The sequence below is a fragment of the Lissotriton helveticus genome, chromosome 1_2, assembly GCF_964261635.1.
Source record: "Lissotriton helveticus chromosome 1_2, aLisHel1.1, whole genome shotgun sequence".
Taxonomy (NCBI): Eukaryota; Metazoa; Chordata; class Amphibia; order Caudata; family Salamandridae; genus Lissotriton; species Lissotriton helveticus.
The window spans coordinates 273678929-273698724 of record NC_136058.1 but is presented as its reverse complement, the minus strand read 5'-3'; the positions used below and the strand labels follow the sequence as shown (position 1 = coordinate 273698724).

General features: G+C 47.6%; 1 protein-coding gene across 2 annotated transcripts in view; it reads left to right on the top strand.

Annotated features, from left to right (window-relative positions):
• SLC6A9 (solute carrier family 6 member 9) overlaps window positions 1-19796 on the top strand; it is a 672432-nt gene that overhangs the window by 605939 nt on the left and 46697 nt on the right. For both annotated transcript variants that reach the window (XM_078671718.1, XM_078671719.1), the window contains one exon: window positions 2341-2578. In XM_078671718.1, the coding sequence (XP_078527844.1) occupies window positions 2341-2578 (238 nt within the window). The remainder of the gene's footprint in view (window positions 1-2340; window positions 2579-19796) is intronic.

The window sequence follows — 19796 nt, the reverse complement described above, 5'->3', positions numbered from 1 at the left end:
AGCAGGAAAGAGAGGGCACTTATGACATGAGAAAAACATTCTGTAGAAATAGAGTAACAAGGGACTGATAGAAATGGGGTGGAGAGGAACCAAGTTAAACTAAATGAGGTGGCAATGCACTTATATTGCATTACATTTGTTTACTCAGTCTCGGAAAGACTTACAGAACCTCCTGCCTTAAAAACAAAAGTGCGCCTTAACTCAGTCTTTTTTCAGGTTTCGGGTAGAGTCACAGCATTTCATATCTTTCAAGAAGGATCTGATTTGAAGCCACTTTCATCCCTGACTTCCAGTTAAATCTCACTAGAGATCGTGGCTTTTTATCCTCAGTTCACTTTTCTTACTTTAGTTTTTCATCGAGATTTGATTGTAAATCACTTGTTCATATTTCTCTGTTTTAGATGTACAATATGCACTTGTGACTTCCAGTAATTCTTGTAAATGTTGTGCATCATTTTCCCATTCACGTGCCCTTCAGTTTAATGTTTACAGCTGTGCGTGTTTTCTGGTGCGTCGTACTCTGTTTTTGTACTATTGAGAAATTCATTGAAAATATACTTGAACCGTGTTGCATTTACAATTATTGATTACTAAATGTACTCATATAAAGCGATCAGACGCCCTTCGAGTCTGGATCATGCTATATAAAACAATAAATAAAAGTTGGATGAGAGGGCACTGAAGTCAGAGATGTGATGAGAGCATAGATGACCCAAGAATATGACATGAGAGAGCACAGATATTGTCACACCCGAGGTTGAGAGGAGACAACAGTGGTGTTGCATGGGGGATAAAGAGTAAGCAATGGCGACTTGCACATTCATGTAGTTACAGAGAGTGCAATAATAAATTGTAAATGTGTGTTTTTATCATGTCGGGTGCATCACTCCTGTTTGGAAAAACAATAAGTAGCTACAAGATCATTTCTCCTGCTATCTGTGAGTGGCTCCATGAAGTTCAATGCTCTGGGCCTGTTTTATATGGAGATTCAGGCTTGTTAAAAGTTATTGAGCGGCCTGGGGCAAAAGCATTATGGGGCCCTCTGAGCACTTCTTCCATTTTTGCCATAGGTACCTGGGTCCAATAATGAGAAAAGATTGTCTGCAACACCATCTAGTGGTATGGCCAAGTAAACAACATCATTAAGGAGGCTTGGTTATGGTGCCATGAAAGTGCTGGACTTGGTGCACCATGACACTTCTGACACCCCCTGTCCATTGTGACTGCCATGTGCAGATTGTATAAAAGACAGTGGCTGCTTCTGGGATGTGTTTTTGCAGCCGAGGCAATGGTGTTCCTGTAACTAGATTGATGTTCATTGCAAATTTCAAGCACAGTCCTCATTAAGAAGGTATCTATGATACATGGGATTCTGCAATTCCTGGAAAAACAGGTCTCTAATGTCTTTAGAATCGGCGACTTGTGACACATACAGTCACCGATTTTAAATATATGACATCAGAACCTAACAGTTAATACTCACAACAATCCAGTTCTGACGTCGCAAGACATAATTAGATGTGTGAAAATTCCATTCTTCATTGAATATACTCTAGAAGCACTGGAGAAAGTTCTAACCCGTAAAAGGAAAGATTTATTAATCATCAGCCATAACAACAATCAAACAGATTTTTTTGGTAAGATTTTAACAGAAGCAGAGTAAGTCGGTCACCATAAGGCAATGGAACATATTTTCATTAAAAAGGCCTTTTACATTTTATTTTACAGAGTTTTATATAGCGCAAACTTGACCGAATCGGATATCAGAGCGCTTTACATAGCACCAGTTGCATTTCATGAGAATGCATTCATTTTTGTTAGGCACGGGGAGATTAAGTGATTTGCTCAGAATCACAGGATGTACAGCATCATTGCCGGGACTCGAACCCAGTTCCCCAGATTCGAGGTCGACCGCCATAGCCGTTAGGCCAGCTCCTCTCCCATAATGAAGATTGGATAATTAAACTTAACTTTCTCCTTCTGATGATTCAAATAGTATCACTTTTGCAAAGAGAGACATTTATGTATTGCCTGAACTGCATCAGCTGTTAAAATGGACAGAAATATGATTTGGTAGTGTACCCATGCACGGATAAATGTATCCAATTGCCCACCTTTCCAGAGGCTGTGCACTGTCTACACCAGTTAGGATTTAAGGTTGCAGGGCCTTAGCAAACTGTAGGATCTTACTCCATTTCTGTACTTCAGTTTTACTTTGCTAATCTTGTCAACACATATTATAACTTAATGTTGAAAGTGTTATCCTTGTTTATCTTCTGTTTTGTACTGGAAATGTGCCATGGCTTTGCTTTTCATCATTACCTTTTCCGACACTTTCAGGGACAGCATCATCATCAGCATTACCAACTGTGCCACCAGTGTCTACGCCGGCTTCGTCATATTCTCCATTTTGGGCTTTATGGCCAACCATCTGGGAGTTGACGTTTCCCAGGTGGCTGATCATGGTCCTGGCCTTGCATTTGTGGCCTACCCCGAAGCTCTGACCCTTCTGCCTATTTCACCACTGTGGTCTGTGCTCTTCTTCTTCATGCTCATCCTGCTGGGCCTTGGAACTCAGGTACGGAACTCAGTGTGAGCTAAATGCCGTACGCACTCATGTAGGGTTGCTCTTGATTCTCTTCATTGTGTTCTAGTTTTGTTGATGTAGAGTGTGTACAGTGTTTAAAAGCTATTTTCAACTAAACGTGCAGCATGTTTGGCAAGGAAGAACCAATCAGAGTAGTCTAAAAATCATCTAGAAATGTCATATAAAACTGAAGTAAGTCAAGGAACTCAGACATGTAGGGCTAGGTGTATAAAAAAAATATTTTGCAATTCCCTAATTGCAAAGCTTTGCAATTAGCAATTAGGGAATCGCAAAAGGGTCCCAGTTGACCTACCTCATGAATATTAATGAGGGAGCAAAACCAAAGGTCGCAATTTGTGACCCCCTGGGAATCGCTAAAATCACGGGGATGGTGGCCTGCTGGAGTCAGCAGACCACCTAATTTCTAATTTCTAATTTAAAACATTTGTAGAGCGCGGCGTACACCTGTCGGTTCCTTGGCGCTGGTGGAGGGTATTAACTACAGAGACAAAAGTGAGAACCGGTAATAGAGCCGGGAAGAGAGAGGGTTACGCAGGGAAGGCCTGTTTAAAGAGAAACGTTTTCAATTCCTTGCGGAAGGATACATAATGGGTGGAAGCACGAAGGTGGTCAGGGAGGGAATTCCAGAAAGTGGGGGCCAAGGTGGAAAAATTGGACCCACCCCACTTTTTGCGCCTGAAGCGTGGGATTTGAAGAAGGGACTTGGTGGAGGAGCGAAGTTCTCTTGGGGGAACGTAATCTTTTATAAGTGAGGAAATGAAGGCAGGGGCGGTGCCTTGACGGGCCTGAAAGACCATACAGGCAGTTTTGAACAGAGAGCGTTCCTTAACAGGTAGCCAATGAAGCTCCCTGAGGAGGGGTGTGGAGTGGTGGAAGCGTGGGAGACCAAAAACCAGCCGGGCAGCTTGGTTTTGAACCAACTGTAGCCTCCTTAGGCTGTATGCCGGTATGCCATTATAGACGGCGTTGGCATAATCCAGCCGTGATATCACGAGCGCGGCCATGATCATTTTGAGTGCCTGGGGGGTGAAGAAACGGGAGACAGTGCGAATAGTTCGGAGGGTAAGGAAACAGGAGGAAACTACAGAACTGATTTGAGAGTGAAGGGTGAGCTGATTATTCATTTTAACCCCCAGTGTTTTCACCGTGGTTGAAGGGGTGGGGGCGGGACCGAGGGTTTGGGGCCAGAAGAGGGAATTCCAGGGACTGGAAGAACCACCGGTAAGAACCAGTTCGGTTTTGTCCGGGTTCAGTTTGAGATGGTTGTGGTTCATCCAGTCCCTGATGAATGTCATAGTGTGCTGAAAACTGGAGACAGAGAGGGGGGAAGAGGATAGATCAAAGATGAGCTGGAGGTCATCCGCGTAGTTATACACGGTGACCTCCAGCTGCTGAAGAGCGAAAATGAGAGGAAAGATGTAAAGATTAAATAGTAGGGGAGACAAGGAGGAACCCTGGGGGACACCGCACGTGACTGGGAGTGGGGTGGTTGTGAAGTCTCCTAGCCGGACCGCCTGGGTGCGGTCCCTCAGGAAGGAGGAAAGCCACACCAGGGCGGATCCCTCGGTTCCAGCCGCCTTGACACGGGACAATAGGATGGTATGGTCAACCGTGTCAAATGCGGCGGAGAGGTCGAGGAGAACCAGCGCCTGGTGTTTGTTGTAATCCATACCTTTCCTGAGTTTATCCAGGACTGATACCACGACTGATTCTGTCGAGTGCCTCGGTCGAAAGCCTGCCTGGCGGGAAGCCAGTGCCCCATTAGCCTCAACGTGGGTGCTGAGAACTGCGGTGACATGGCGCTCCAGCACCTTGCCCAAGTAGGGCAATAGGGAAATGGGGCGGTAGTTGGCTGAGATGGATGGGTCAGCGCCAGGCTTCTTCAGAATGGGCACTATGGAGGCTGATTTGAGCGTGGGGGTCACTACTCCCTGCGCTAGGGAGCTGTTAAGGAAGGCAATAGGGGGTTCAGGACACGAGGAGTAAATTTGTTGGAGGATTCGCGCCGGACAGATATCTGCCGGAGAACCTGATTTCATTCTGGGGAGTATCTCCAGAAATGCCTCTTCAGTGAGGGGAGGGATGGAGGTAAGGAGGTTTTGAATAGCAGGAGGAGAAGGGTCAATAAAGGCAGACGAGGGGGGGGGAATGTTGGCCTTGATAGTAGTGATCTTGTCGAGAAAGTAGGTATTTAGTTGGTTGCAGAGGGACTGAGATGGGGGGATCTGAGGTGAGGCTCTATCAGAGTAAGCCAAGTCCTGTACTATGCCGAAGATCTCCCTAGGTTTATTTTCGGCAGACATTATTTTTGTTGAGAAGTAAGAGGATTTGGCGGCGAGGATTTATTTATTTATTTATTTATTTATGGAATTTTTAATGCGCACTACTACCCTGAGGTGTCTAGGCGCAATGAGATACTCCAAGATACAGAGGTCAGGACACGATATTATAAGAAAGAGGCTATAGGCTCTTTTTGGCAGATGGTTAATATTAATAATATTATTGATTGAAGAGCCAGGTCTTCAGAGCCTTGCGGAAGCTAATCAGGGTTGGCGCAGTTTTAATGTCTAAGGGGAGTGAGTTCCACAATATTGGAGTTGCTACCAAAAATCGTCTGTCACCCCATGTTGCCGTTCTTGTGCGGGGTACAGACAGTTGATAGCTTGCTGCTGATCGTAGGTTCTTTTTAGGAATGTACACCTGAAATGCCTCCTTTAGGAACTTCGGTCCAGTCTGATGGATGGCCTTATAGGCAATGCACAAAGCTTTGAATTTGATCCTGCTCTCCACTCTTAGCCAATGGAGCTGACGTATGGCTGCCGAAGTGGAGTGGCGTCTGGGTATGTTGAGCAGTATCCGTGCTGCCATATTTTGGACAGATTGAAGCTTGTTCAGGATGCATTTATGCGTGTTGAAAAAGAGAGCATTTCCATAATCAAGCTTGGAAAACACTAAGGTAGTAATCAGTGTTTTTCCTGCTGATGCTGGTAAATACGGCAGAAGTTTTTTTATCTTTTTCAGCATGAAGAACGCCGCAGAGACCACCTTGTTAACATGATATCCAAAGGATAACTTGCTATCAAAAATCACTCCTAAATTCCTAACCTTGGCGTCTGGAACCGGAGGAGGGCCCATCTGACTGGGCCACCATGTCGGGGACCACTCTGGAGAGATATTACCAAAGGTCATCACCTCCGTTTTCTCCGCATTAAGCTTCAAACAGTTCCTGTGCATCCATGATTGTATGTCCAGTAACCCCTCCTGAAGCTTAGCTGCTACCACTGGGCCGTTCTTATGCACCGCCAGCACAAGCTGGGTGTCATCTGCGTAGGTGGTTAAACGTATCCCATAAGATTTGATGACCCTCGCCAAGTCCGCGACATAAATGTTGAAAAGCGTCGGACTTAACGAGGATCCTTGAGGGACCCCGCAAGGCAGTTCAGACGTCGGTGAGTAATGATTACCCAGTTTGACTGCCTGCTTACGGTCAGCTAAGAAAGAAACTATGAGTTCTTTTGCCAGATGGTTAATCCCGAGGGCTGCGACACGGTCGACCAAGATGACATGGTCGACCGTGTCAAAGGCCGCCGATAGGTCCAACAAAATAAGCACTGCCGCTCCTCCCGAGTCCATAATATGTCTGATTTCATCGGAGGCCTTTATCAGCGCTGTCTCGGTTCCGTGTCCTTTCCGGAACCCGAACTGAGTGTCATCCAAGAGTCCATTTTGCTCAATAAACTCTGACAGCTGTTGGTTCATAATGGCCTCTACGATTTTAGCCGGGAAGGGAAGGCAAGCAATAGGCCTATAGTTGGCCGTAACGGTGGGGTCTAGGGAAGGCTTCTTGAGCAGAGGTTTGACAATAGCCTGTTTCCAAATCTCAGGGTAGACACCAGTTTTGAAGATGGAGTTACAGATATCGGTGAGCGGCTGGGTGATGGTGTTATGTAGTTGGTTCATTATGAGAGGAGGACATGGATCAAGCGGAGATCCGGATTTGATCTTAGCAACAAGCATGCAGACCTGATCTTCAGTGACTGACCGAAACTGAGCGAAGAGAGGGTGAGTGGGCGCTGGATGGGTGGATAGGTCCATGGATCCTCCCACTGGTTCTTTGGAGAATGTGGAGTAGATATCCATCACCTTAGAGGTGAAGAATGTAGCCAGTGAGCTACAGAATTCCTGCGAATTCTCAGTTGTAGGTCCAGTTGGAGGATTAGAAAGAGAGCTCACCACTTGAAAAAGCATTCTGGCTGAATTCTGTGCTTGCTCAATTTGGCCAGTGAAGAAAATATTCTTTCGCGTAATGAGAGCTTTCTTATATATTGCCAGTGCAGTTTTATAGACTTGCTTAGCGGGGGGGCTATAATGCTTTCTCCAGCGCCTTTCTAAGTTTCTGCAATACTGACGTTGGAGTCGCAGCTCCTCTGTATACCACTGGGCAGATGGAGTGGCTCTATTTGGACGATAAAATTTTTCAGGTGCAACTTCATTAGCTGCCTTCAGGATCCAATCTTGAAAATTAGTGGACATGGTTTCAGGATCACATGATCTTTCTGGGGCTGATGTCATAAGGAGATTAGTGAGGTGTGGAATGTCTGCATTTTTCCACCTCCGCGTCCCCACTGACGACCGGATTTTGGTCTGAGAGGGTTTGGAGGGTGACAGTCTAATCCTAAAAATAATAGCTTGGTGGTCAGACCATACCAGAGGTAGCACCGCTGACAGATCAATGCCCGGGTTATTTGTGAACAGGCCATCCAGTGTGTGCCCGGCCTCATGCGTGGGGCCCCTCACCAATTGCTGCAGCCCTATTGCCTGCATATCAGTGATGAGTTGAGCTGTGTCTTTATTGTCAAGGTTTTCAAGCGGGAAGTTAAAATCCCCTAGAATCGTATAGTCCGAGGATCCTATTACTAGTTCAGTTATTTCTGTAAGTTCAGCTAAGAATTTGGTGCGGGAACCCGGTGGCCTGTACAGAAGTATTCCTTTGAAAGCTTGCCTCTGCGTAAGATTGATAACAAACGCAAAAGCTTCGCAGGTAGTGCTTTGAATAGGCTCGAATTTTGCACGATAAGTGTCCTTATGAATTACGGCTAAACCTCCGCCTCGCCCAGAAATTCTGTCTTGTCTGGCCACACATTGCGGTCTTGTAGTCGGTGAGTGATGATAGATAGAGAGTTTTTAGTGAAGGACAGTAATTTTTCCTCCAGTGCCTTTCTGCTTGTCGGGTGGCCAGTTTTAGTTCTTTTAGGTGGTCATTAAACCACCTATTGGATTCCTTGGGTCGCCGAACGGAAATGCGACGCAGGGGAGCCACTGAGTCGCAACCTCTAGCCAGCCAGGTGTTAATGATGTTGGCTTGAGAGTCGGACGAAAGACCGGAAAGGGACGGGGAAGAGTTCCGCAGGTGAGACGTCAGGGTAGGAAAGTCGACTCTGTTCCAATTCCGCGCCCAGGTATTTTTGGCGCGGGGGACTTTGGGTACCTGGTGGAGAGAGATGGAGAAAGAAATAAGGGCGTGATCGGACCAAGGGCAGGGGGAAACCGACACCGGGGAAACTGAGAGATTAAGGGACCAAACCTGGTCAAGTATGTGACCATGAGAGTGAGTGGGGACAGAGATGTGTGACATAAAATTTAAAGATGTGAGGGACTCAGTAAATTCTTTTGAGGCTGTGCACTCAGAAGGGTCTGAGGGCCAGTAATTGAAATCCCCAAGTACCAGGACCGATGCGAAGTTGACCACCATGTTGGCCAATAGATCTTGAAGAGCCGGCAAGAACAGAGGCAAGGACTGGGGAGGACGGTACATTAGGAGACAGGTAATGGGGGGGAAAAGGCGAGGGAGCGAACTATAAGGAATTCGGTGGAAGGGATGGGGGGAGAGGGAATGGTTTGAAAATTTAGTTCCGACCGAGCGATCATCGCCACTCCACCGCCAACCCTACCTGCCGGACGATCGGCGCGTAAAGCCACATAGGAAGGGGGGAGGGTAGCCAAGAGAACGGGAAGGGAAGAGTCACAGAACCAGGTTTCGGTTAAGAGCAGTAGGTCAGGCTTCTCAGAATCGAGCAAGACAAAGAGCTCATGATGGTGCTTGACCGCTGACCTGGTATTCAGTAAGAAAATAGATAGAGAGGGGATAGGAGGGATAGGGTCGGGTGGGAGGGGGCGTAGTGGGGGAAGGGCGGACGGAGGGAACGGCAGGGTAGGAATAGATGAGGGTTCGAGCCCAAGTGAAAGGATGTGACTCCGAACAGAGTCCGAGAGTGGCCAATGGCCTTGGAGGGTAGTAAGTTCTTCCGAGGAGTAAGAAATAAAATTGGCATAGAGTCGTGCCCCTAGCCCCGTCCGGCCACGGACGGGCGCAGACGGGCTTGCCTTAGGCGCTCCCGCTGCGCTCGTCCGCTGCGTGTTCTGTTGAAGCACATTGATGTAGGGGGCCGTAGGGCGGAAAGGGGGCGTGGCCTAGCGGTGGGCGTGGCCAGCGGCGCAGGACGCCGGTGTGTGGGGTCACGTGAGCGCTAGATCCGCTCCGTGATCCAAAAGTGCCAAGGTGCAATACAGAGTTAAAAGCAGTTTTTAAAAGTAAGCAGGTCTTTACAAATTCAAACAGCAGCGTCTACTCCCGGCTTTTCGCCTCAGGAGTTAACCCAACAGAGCGCTCGTGACTCGGCTCTTATGTAGGGCGGAAAGGGGGCGTGGCCTAGCGGTGGGCGTGGCCAGCGGCGCAGGACGCCGGTGTGTGGGGTCACGTGAGCGCTAGATCCGCTCCGTGATCCAAAAGTGCCAAGGTGCAATACAGAGTTAAAAGCAGTTTTTAAAAGTAAGCAGGTCTTTACAAATTCAAACAGCAGCGTCTACTCCCGGCTTTTCGCCTCAGGAGTTAACCCAACAGAGCGCTCGTGACTCGGCTCTTATGTAGGGCGGAAAGGGGGCGTGGCCTAGCGGTGGGCGTGGCCAGCGGCGCAGGACGCCGGTGTGTGGGGTCACGTGAGCGCTAGATCCGCTCCGTGATCCAAAAGTGCCAAGGTGCAATACAGAGTTAAAAGCAGTTTTTAAAAGTAAGCAGGTCTTTACAAATTCAAACAGCAGCGTCTACTCCCGGCTTTTCGCCTCAGGAGTTAACCCAGGCCTCAGGAGTTAACCCACCATGTCCGTGATTGTCTCTGTAAATAAAGCAATCATTTTTTTTTAAAATGCAGCCCGTTTTCCTTAAAGGAAAATGGGTGGCATTTAAAAAAGAAAAATGAAAAGTTTTCTTTTCGTTTTTTAAGCGCAGTTAGTTTATTTATTTGCTTGTATAGCGCCTGAATCGACCCCCGAATGGGGTATCTCTGCACTTTGGACGGGCGGCAGAACATGAGGCTGAATTGCAACATCACAGATGGAAAAGGGCAGTATTAAGCTGCTTTCTAAATTGTAGGTGGTCTGAACATTGTCTTAGAAGCAGAGGAAGTTTTTTCCACTATAGGGGACCGAGATGGGAAAGAGCCTACCCAACCAATCTAGCTTTCTTGACTCGAGGGACCACAAGAAGACATTTGGATCCCGAGCGGAGGGATCTAGAAGGCAGATAAGGTTTGCATTTCTCGGATAGATAGGTGAGCCAAGGTTAAAGAAAGCCTTGTGGATGGTACTGCAGACTTTGAACTTGACCCGCTCGCGTATAGGAAGCAAGTGCAGCTGGCAAAGAAGAGGGCGCAGGGAGTCCTGGGAAGGGCATTGAGGACCAAACGTGCTGCCGTGTTCTGGACTACCTGCAGTCTGCTAAGTGAGACCTCATTAGCAGAAATCAACAAGCCATTGCAGTAATCCAGATGGCTTAATATAAATGCCTGAGATGATGTCTTCCGCGTTGAGTCAGGAAGCAAAGGAAAAACTTGGCGTAGTAGGCCCATTGTGTGAAATCAGGAACTGGCTGTCTGAGCAGCATGCTCCTTTAAGGTAAGAGCCTGATCAAGACGTAAGCCTAGGTCTTTGACCAGGGATTTAGGACCAGGGGGAACCCCAAGGTCAGCCGGCCACCAATCCGGAGTCAATAGTAGGGGAGCCTCCCCAAATCTCCGTCTTCCCAACATTACATTGGAGGAAGTTACTCTTCATCCAGTTAGAGATAGCTCTCATACCAGAGGAGAAGGTCGCCTGTACTGTTGGAGTGAATATGTCAAATGGGAAAAGCAGTTGTGTGTCATTGGCGTAAGAGATTGGAATGGACTGCACGCCCTAAGGAGGTCGGCCAAGAGAGCAACATAGATATTTAAAAAGGTGGGGCTCAAGAAGGAGCCCTGGGGCACTCCCTTGGTTAATTCCATAGGCACTGAGCGGTGCGGGCCAAGGATGACAGTCAGAGAAAGAGAAATAGAAAACTCGCCACCACTGCAGATCCGAATCTCTAAGTCCAGCCACCTTCAGTCTCCTGAGCAATATCTGGTGTAAAACCGTGTCGAACGCGGCTGATCGGTCCAACAGCACCAGAATCATAGATTGGCCCCTATCTAGGGCCATCCTGATGTTATCCATGACTGCAAGCAGAGCTGATTCTGTTCTGTATTTGGGCCTGAAGCCTGACTGAGAGGAGTCTAGGCAACCAGCGTGTTCAACATGGTTGGAGAGGAGTTTATTTATGTGCTTCTCCAAAAGCTTGCTCAGGAAGGGAAGGAGCGAAATGGGGTGGAGATTAGCGAGGTCAGTTAGTGGAGCCTTGTTGTTCTTGCGGACAGGCATGACCTGTGCCGCTTTCCATTCTAACGGAACATGACCCTCTCTCAGTGAGAGATTGAGAAGACCCTGAATGAGAGGAGACAGATGGCAGGCCTGAGAGGTGACAACTTTGGCCGGAATGGTATCTAGGGGGGAGCCTGATTTGGCCATGCGAAGAAGAGAATCTATGTCTGTCAGTGTCATAGGAGGAAAACTCTTTAGCAACCGAGAGGTTGCCTGTAGTGGCAGATCGGATGACATAGAGTCCGCAGGCTGGCTCACTGATGGGACTATTTTTTGGTAGATGAGCTCTATTTTCTGGGAGAAGTATTGGGCGATATCGTTGCAGAGCGTTTGCATAGGGACCTCTAAATTCTCGCAGGCCTTTGGATTGATAAAGGATTAAAGGATACGGTATAACATTTTTAGAGCATTGCCAGCCTGGGCTAGTTGAGATGCAATGTGGGCTTTACGCGCAACCTTTATATTTCTTGGTAGCTAGACAAAGTGGCCAAGAACGGATCTTTATCCTTCTCATTATGTGTACTGCGCCAACATCTTTCCTGTTTTCTACAAAGATGTTTACAAGCACAAAGCTGGGGAGAAAACCAGGCAGTCTGAGGACGTTTAGCGAGGTTGGGGAGTGATTTCAATGGTGCTAGTTGATCAATAGCGCCAGAAACTGGAGCATTGTATTTGGCAAGAGCTTTCTCTATGTTGTCCGGTATGGTGTTCCAAGGTGCTGAAAAGGAGGCGTGAAAGCACTCTGGGGTGACTTTCTTCCACTGTCTACGGGTGTAATAGGTGACTGGGTTAGGACCCCTCATCTCCTGTAGGCCCTGAATGGAGATTTCAATGAACGCATGGTCTGACCAGGTTAGTTGCTGCAGAGGCACACAGAGAAAACTAGGAGAGTTGGAGAATATAATGTCCAATGTGTGTCCTGCTATATGGGTAGGGCCTTTATTGAGTTTAGATAGGCCCAGAAGGGCAAGATCTGACAGGTGTGTTAGTGAGTCATCATTAGAAGTGCATTCACTATGAATATTAAAATCACCCAGCAGCAGAAAATTGGTGGTTGAGATCACATGGGGAGCTATTAATTCGGTGAGTAACAGTGAGAATTCACCTAAAGTGCCTGGAGGTCGGTAGACTAAGGCCCCCTTCCACCTAAGTTGAGAGGAGAAGTCTATTCAAAATACTATGACTTCCATGCTGGCGTTGCAACGTTGTTCTAGAGCGGTAACTTTAACCCTGTCTCTAAGTACAATAGCGATTCCACCCCTACTTTTAGTTGTCTTTCCATCCGGATAAGACTGTAGCCTTAAGGGAGGGCTAGCGGGATGGATGGGACAGAATTAGGTTTAAACCATGTTTTGGTAAAAAACCCGAGCTCAGGCTGTACTGAGGAAAGAAGGTCCCAAACCTCTGTAGAATGCTTCTAATCTAATATTGCATACGAGACTTTTCCACTCCCACTGAAGAATATTGAGGGGTTTACCTGTATCAAATCTGGTGGAGGGGGCAAGATTTGGACCAAGGGAGTGAGTATTAAGGGAGACACGGCAGGGTTCTATGTGGATCAAGTCCATTTCGACAGGGGTACTTTGGAACCGACAGACTCAACATGTGAAAGGGCCTTCTGGGTTTGGCCAGATCTCAAGGCAGCAAGGGGGTATGAGGACTGTCCTCATCTCCAACAGCTCCTTACCAGAGTATGTCGGACGCAGAGTAGGGTCCTGTTTGGGAGTGAAAGGACCACGGTCCTTGGCTCCTGGCGACGTCAGGGCGCGGACGGGCGCAGACGGGCTTGCCTTTTGGCGCGCCCCCGGCGCAACCGCTGTGCGCGCCCGCTGCGCGGCGGAAAGAACATCCGCTTAAGTAGAGGGGGCTGGAGCACTGGAGCGCCAACCTCCCTCCTAACCGGAAGTAGATCCTGGTCCAGACTCCCTCCACAACAATCGAGCTAGACTCGTGGTGGACCGGGGAGAATGCCACAGAACAGTGCGAGAATAGATATGGAGCAACAATAAGCAGCAGAAGTAAGTTTTAAAAAGTTTAAAAGCTGTGCAAACAATTATCAGCGAGCAGCTTCTGTGTTAGCGCGCCGTGGCTGGCAGTGGTCCGTGGGACCACTGCCTGCTCTTAAAAAATGCATTTACAAACATTCACAATATGGAAGGGGTCCCTTAGGGACTCCTTCCCATTTGTGAATGGGTTACCACCTACTTGAAGTGGTAATATGCAAATTCATACATACACCAAATACGCCCCTTACTAATACCGAATCGTAATACAAATTGCTATTCTATAACAGGTTTCCAAATCGCAATTTTGGTTTGCTACGTTTGAGAAGCCTTTTTTAAGACCGCAAACTGGCTGATTCTGCCAATCGGCCCGTTTGCGAACTTCAAAAGGCTTGATACATCTGCCCCGTAGAGTTAAAAAGATGGAGAATATCTACAATCCATTCATATCCCAAGTAAAGGCCGCAATGAGAGTTGTGGAATGATCAAAGGTAAGGACGAGGTTCTGTCTCCCTCACCCACCTGTAGGGGAGTAACGGTGCAGGTGAATGAATTGGCCACCATCTGGTCTTCATGGATTTGTGAGAGGCAGGACTCACCTATGACTTGCATCTCAAGCCTTTCTCACCAGTTTGCTCCTTAGACCTACATAGGTGGAGGCTAGGTTTTTTTCTGTGGTTGACTGTGCCTGTCCACTCTCTCTGTATGCTGATGATATGTCTGATATTGTATTTTCTGGCTAATAATATTTTCACCACATAATGTACAGTCCCTAAAGACTCACTGCATGTATCCATGTTGTGAGCAGTTTCATTAATTCTTGAAAAATATATGTGGGCTCATGCTGAACAACACCCTACCTGTAATGACCTCACTACAGGCCACCATAACTAGCTATCCCAGCTATAACTTTTAAAGATGTGGCATCTGGCATTTAACGTTTTCCTCTCCATTTTGTTTCTGCAAATTCTCTTTCAAGAGGTCTGCCTCCAAGTCCCTGAGTCTGTGTGGTTTCTAACAAATTCTCCAACAGACGGTGCCCTCTATAGACTTCCTTCAGCTGTTATTTACTTGCATAGTGCTTGTCTTGTCAAAGAACAGTTTCCTGTTTTGGCTTTCACAAACATGATTTAACATTTGCGGAGGTGTCTGAATTTGGATCTATGTGAAAATTAGAAACCAATTTTACGCATTGCCAAGACTTTTCAGGAGTATGAGGCAACTGGAGTTCCCTCACTTCTATTACCAAGAAACAATTATTTCACTGGATATAAAAGCCATTCATTAGCTACTGAAAAACCTCATGTCATCAACATTCCAAAATATAAACGTGGCATTGTGTGGATATTCAGGTTTTTTTGCCACAATTTTGCATTTCGTTACTAGGTACGAAAGGTGTCCCTCAGAGGCGTCTTTTTATAAGATGGCCGCTATTTCATCGTTATAATAATAATATTAATAATACTGAAGTTTATATAGCGCAAACAGCTAACTCGCATGGAGGTGTCCCGGCGCTTTGTAAGCATCAAGAAAAAATGAGTAGTAAAAAGAAAAAGCAGCATAAAAAACAGATTACTGATTAAAAACCCATGTCATTAGCTGTTTCCTGAAGACAGGCTCTGAGTTTGCATTACGAATGTAGAGTGGTAGGGCGTTCCACAATTTAGCAGTTCTCACCGAAAAAGCTCTACCCCCCAGCCGAGACTTCACGAATCGGGGGACAGAGAGCAGGTTCAGAGTATTCGAGCGCAGTGACCGAGCCTGCCTATAACGTGGAAATCTTAATTTAAGATAGTTCGGGCACTTACCCTGTAGTGCCGATAGGCCAAAGTCAGGGCCTTAAATTCAATCCTGCTTGCCACCGGTAACCAGTGCAGACTGCACAGATGCGGGGAATATGTTTAATCAGTCTCGCAGCCGCATTCTGTAGTCGCTGGATCGCGTACAGGCAAACCAAGATAGAGACATTAGCATAGTCCAGCCTGGATGTTACAGTGGCATGGACTACTAATTTACGGCAATCTTCAGGCAATAGGTCCAAGAACTTTCGAAGATATCTAAGTTCAGTAAAGCACCCCGCTGCTACCTGTTGGATATGAGCAGAAAAGGAGAGGTCATCATCCCATCTCACCCCCAGATTTTTGGCACTGGAACTGGGGAAAGGCGGGGCCCCATTTCAGAAGGCCACCAAAGATCGTGCGAGGGCACAGGCCCCTTTCCAAAGAAGATCCCTTCCGTTTTCCCTGCATTTAGTTTTAATTTATTCGTGTTCATCCAAATGGCGATGTCACGGAGACAGCCCTTAAAATTGCCAAAAGTCTCCACTGTCGGTTCATGATAAGAGAAGACCAGCTGTGTGTCACCAGCATATGAAATTGTTTTGACACCCCAGTTGGCTATTAGAGTAAAAAGAGGGGCTAGATCAACATTAAAAAGAAGTGGGCTTAGGGCTGAGCCCTGGGGAACACCACACAGGTTTGGGTTTGGCCGAAAATGCGCGAAGGGCGACTTTCTGAGATCGGGCGCTCAGATAGGACTGCAATCAAGAACGCACCTTCTCGCCCAGACCAATATTTTCCAGTCTCTGAAGCAGCCTGACGTTTTCGACCGTGTCAAAAGCTGCAGATAGATCCAGGAGCACCAACATTGCTGAAGCTCCTGAATCTAGTGCCCATCTAACCGATTCTGCCTCCTCTATAAGGGCGGTCTCAGTGCTGAAACCAGGCCGAAAGCCTGACTGTGTTTCATGCAAGATATCATTGCTTTCAATAAAGCAATTCAATTGACGTTGTACTAGCTTCTCTAGCATTTTCCCCGGCGCGGGTAAGAGCGAAATTGGCCTGAGATTGCTAAGATCATCCGTAGCTCCATTTGGTTTCTTTTTCAGCGTAAGTAGTGTAGCATGCTTCCAACAATCAGGAAAAATTCCGGTCTCAAGAGAGGTGTTCCAGATATGAATGAGGGTGTCTATCACAAATGGCGAGATCATTTGCCCCAGTTTGGGTGGGGCATGGATCATCCGGCGCCCCCGATTTACATTTTTCAATCTCAGCCAGCGCCTCCTGCTGCGAGATTGGTCGAAAGCAGAAGAGCGACTGAGCCCGCGCAGTGGCCAGAGAGGAATCTGATTTCTCTGTCGCAGCAGAGACAGAGAATGTGTCATACACCTTTACGATTTTATCGTTGAAGAAGTTAGAGATATCTTCACACAGAGCCGGCGTCGAAGTCACTTCCGTCTCAATTGCTCTCGGTTTAAAAAAAGATTGAACTACCTTGAAAACTTCTTTGCTTGACTGGTAGCTATCTGAATACGGGAAGCAAAAAAATTACTTTTAGCCATTTTTAACGATTTATGTACATTTTTTAAGGCACTTTTGTAGCAAGACGTTGCTATATCGTAATATTTTTGTCTCCATTGTCGTTCCAATCTCTTACAGCATCTTTTTTCTTCTTTAAGTGCCTCTGAAAACCATGGTGCTGAGGGAGATTGTCTGCGCGACAGCATCATTTTTACTGGAGCGACAGCTTCCAACGCTGAGGCAATCCACTGGTTCATTGCCAGGGCATCACATGAATTCCTGGCTCCTGTCAGGCTGCGACTCTGTCGCCCCCCTTAGGCGGGTGTCCTCCAGGCGTGCGAACGACGCAAACCGCTGGTTCAACGAGGAACTTAAGACCTTAAAACTTACTGTGCGCCAGGCTGAGCGGGTCTGGAGGCGAGAGTACTGCCCCAATCTTAAAGCTCTGTATACCACCCTCTTGTCTCAATATAAGAAATCTATTCTGGCTACTAAAACGGCTTATTTCTCTACAAAAATCTTGGCCGCCGAAAATCAACCCAGAGAGATTTTCTCTATCGTTCATGACCTCGCCTACTCCGACAGAACTACCTTCAAACCCTCCCCTTCTCAGGACTTGTGCGACTCCCTCAACACCTACTTTTTAGACAAAATCTCAAACATAAAAGCAAACATCCCTTCCCCTCCCCCTCCTTCGTAGACCCCCAATGTCCGAAGAGTCGGGGCACGCCCTGACTCCTTCCCCCCCTGACAGAAGAGGCTTTTCTCTCCCTCCTCCCCATGGTCAAATCAGGCTCCCCCCTAGACCCCTTCCCTGCTCACATCCTCAGGCATATCTATTCGGTTTGTGTGCTGCCCCCCTTAAATTTCTCAACAGGTCACTGTCCCAGGGCATTGTTATTCAACCCCTTAAATCGGCCATCATTGTCCCCATCCTCAAAAAACCGGGCGCTGACCCCTCCACTCTTGTCAACTTCCGCCCCATTTCATTACTACCCTTTCTGGGGAAGGTACTGGAGCGCCATGTGACCAGAGCGCTCAGTACCTATGTGGAGGAGAACGGGGTGTTAGCCCCTCGTCAGGCCGGTTTCCGCCCCGCACACTCCACTGAGTCCGTGGTGCTATCGGTCCTCGACAACCTCAGAGAGGGCATGGACACTAACCACCACCAGGCCTTGGTCCTCCTCGACCTCCCCGCCGCCTTTGACACGGTTGACTATTCCATCTTACTCTCTCGTGTCAGGGCGGCGGGGATTGGAGGCTCTGCCTTGGTCTGGCTGTCCTCTTATCTGAGGGACCGCACCCAGGCAGTGCGCCTGGGTGACTTTTTAGCGGACTTCCGGAAAGTACAATGCGGTGTCCCCCAAGGCTCCTCCCTTTCCCATCTTCTATTTAATTTGTATATTGCCCCTCTTATTTTTGCCCTTCAGCAAATGGAGGTCTCCGTCTATAACTATGCGGATGATCTTCAGCTTATTTTTACCCTGTCCTCATCCCCAGAGTCCATGCTCACATTCCAGTCCATCATGATCTTTATCCGGGACTGGATGAATTACAACCACCTGAAGTTAAACCCAGACAAAACTGATCTGGTGTTGACAGGTGGTTGCTCCAGTCCCTGGACCTCTCTTTTCTGGCCTCCCTCTCTAGCCCCCCCCTCTCCATCCTCCTCTGTGAAAACTCTTGGGTTTAAACTAAACGATCAACTCACTCTGCACTCCCAGGTCAGCCTTGTGGTGTCCTCTTCTTTTCTCTCACTCCGCACCATCCGCAAAGTTTCCCGATTCTTTTCTCTCCCCGCTCTAAAACTCATTGTCCTGGCGATGGTAATCTCTCATATAGACTATGGCAATGCTCTATACTGTGGCATGCCGGCCTACAGCGTGCGCCGACTACAGCTGGTCCAAAACCAGGCTGCCCGCCTGATATATAACTTGGCCAAATTTCACCACGTCACTCCGCTCCTTAAGTCCTTATACTGGCTCCCCATTCGAGAGCGAGCTCTGTTCAAAATGGGATGTATTACTTTTCAGGCTCGGGCCGGCGCAGCCCCTGCTTTCATCTCCTCCAAAATCAAAGCCTACGCCCCTGTCAGGGAACTGCGCTCATCTTCCCAACAACTGTTGACAGTCCCCTGCTTTAGGCGTAAAAAGTGGGGGGGTACTAAATTCTCCACTCTCGCCCCTGCCTTTTGGAACTCTCTCCCCGCCTACCTCCGATCTTCCACTCAATACACACTCTTCCGAAAGGAGCTTAAAACTTTCCTTTTCTCACAAGCCTTCCCTTTATAAACTGTCTTTCCGGTTTTCCTTCTGATCTTCCTGTCCCTCTAGGTTCAATACAGCACAGCGCCATGAAACCGCAGGTGAACGTGCGCTCTACTAATGCTTTAAACTCAAACTCAAACTCAAACTCATTTGAGTCTGATGTGCGGGCAGGTGGATCCCTATCGAAAATAGGGCCTATGGTATCAGCTGATAAATTGGTCCACTTCCTCTTCAGAATAGACCGCTTGCCTCTGGCCTGGCTTAAAGTGGCCAATTTAACTGAAAAAGGAATCAGATAGTGGTCTGACCAGACCACTGGTTGAGGCTCCTCTGTTGTAATATCCTGAATATTGGAGAAAATTAAATCTAAAGTGTGGCCTGCCCTATGAGTGGGACCCGAGATAATGTGTGCTAAGTTGGCCGCTCCTAGTGAAGAAATTAGTTGGGAGGCATGAAAACACTTGGGATCATTGACATGAAAATTAAAATCCCCCAATGCCAGAAAGTGTGAGTGGGCTAGCAATTTTTGTGCAATATAATTGCATAGATCAAAAGTGATGTCTGCTGCACAATCCGGTGGCCTATAGATAAGCAGGCCTGCAAGTGATACCCTCGGGTTGATTTGAAGGCAAAAGTAGAGTCCCTCGATACCTTGTATGTCGCGGGGCCTAGAGGAGGTCAATTCAAATTAATTGTTATTACGCAACTGCTATTGCTCACATATTCAGACAGCAGAGCAGTTCTTCTCTTCTTACTGCCAAGCCACTGCTCACATGTGCAGCGCACCTGACGACTCCTCTACTACTGCATCTTGGGCCACTGCACACATAATGAGCGCAGCTGGCAGCTCCCAGGCTGCTGCTATCGGATTTCTGCTCACAAATTGGGT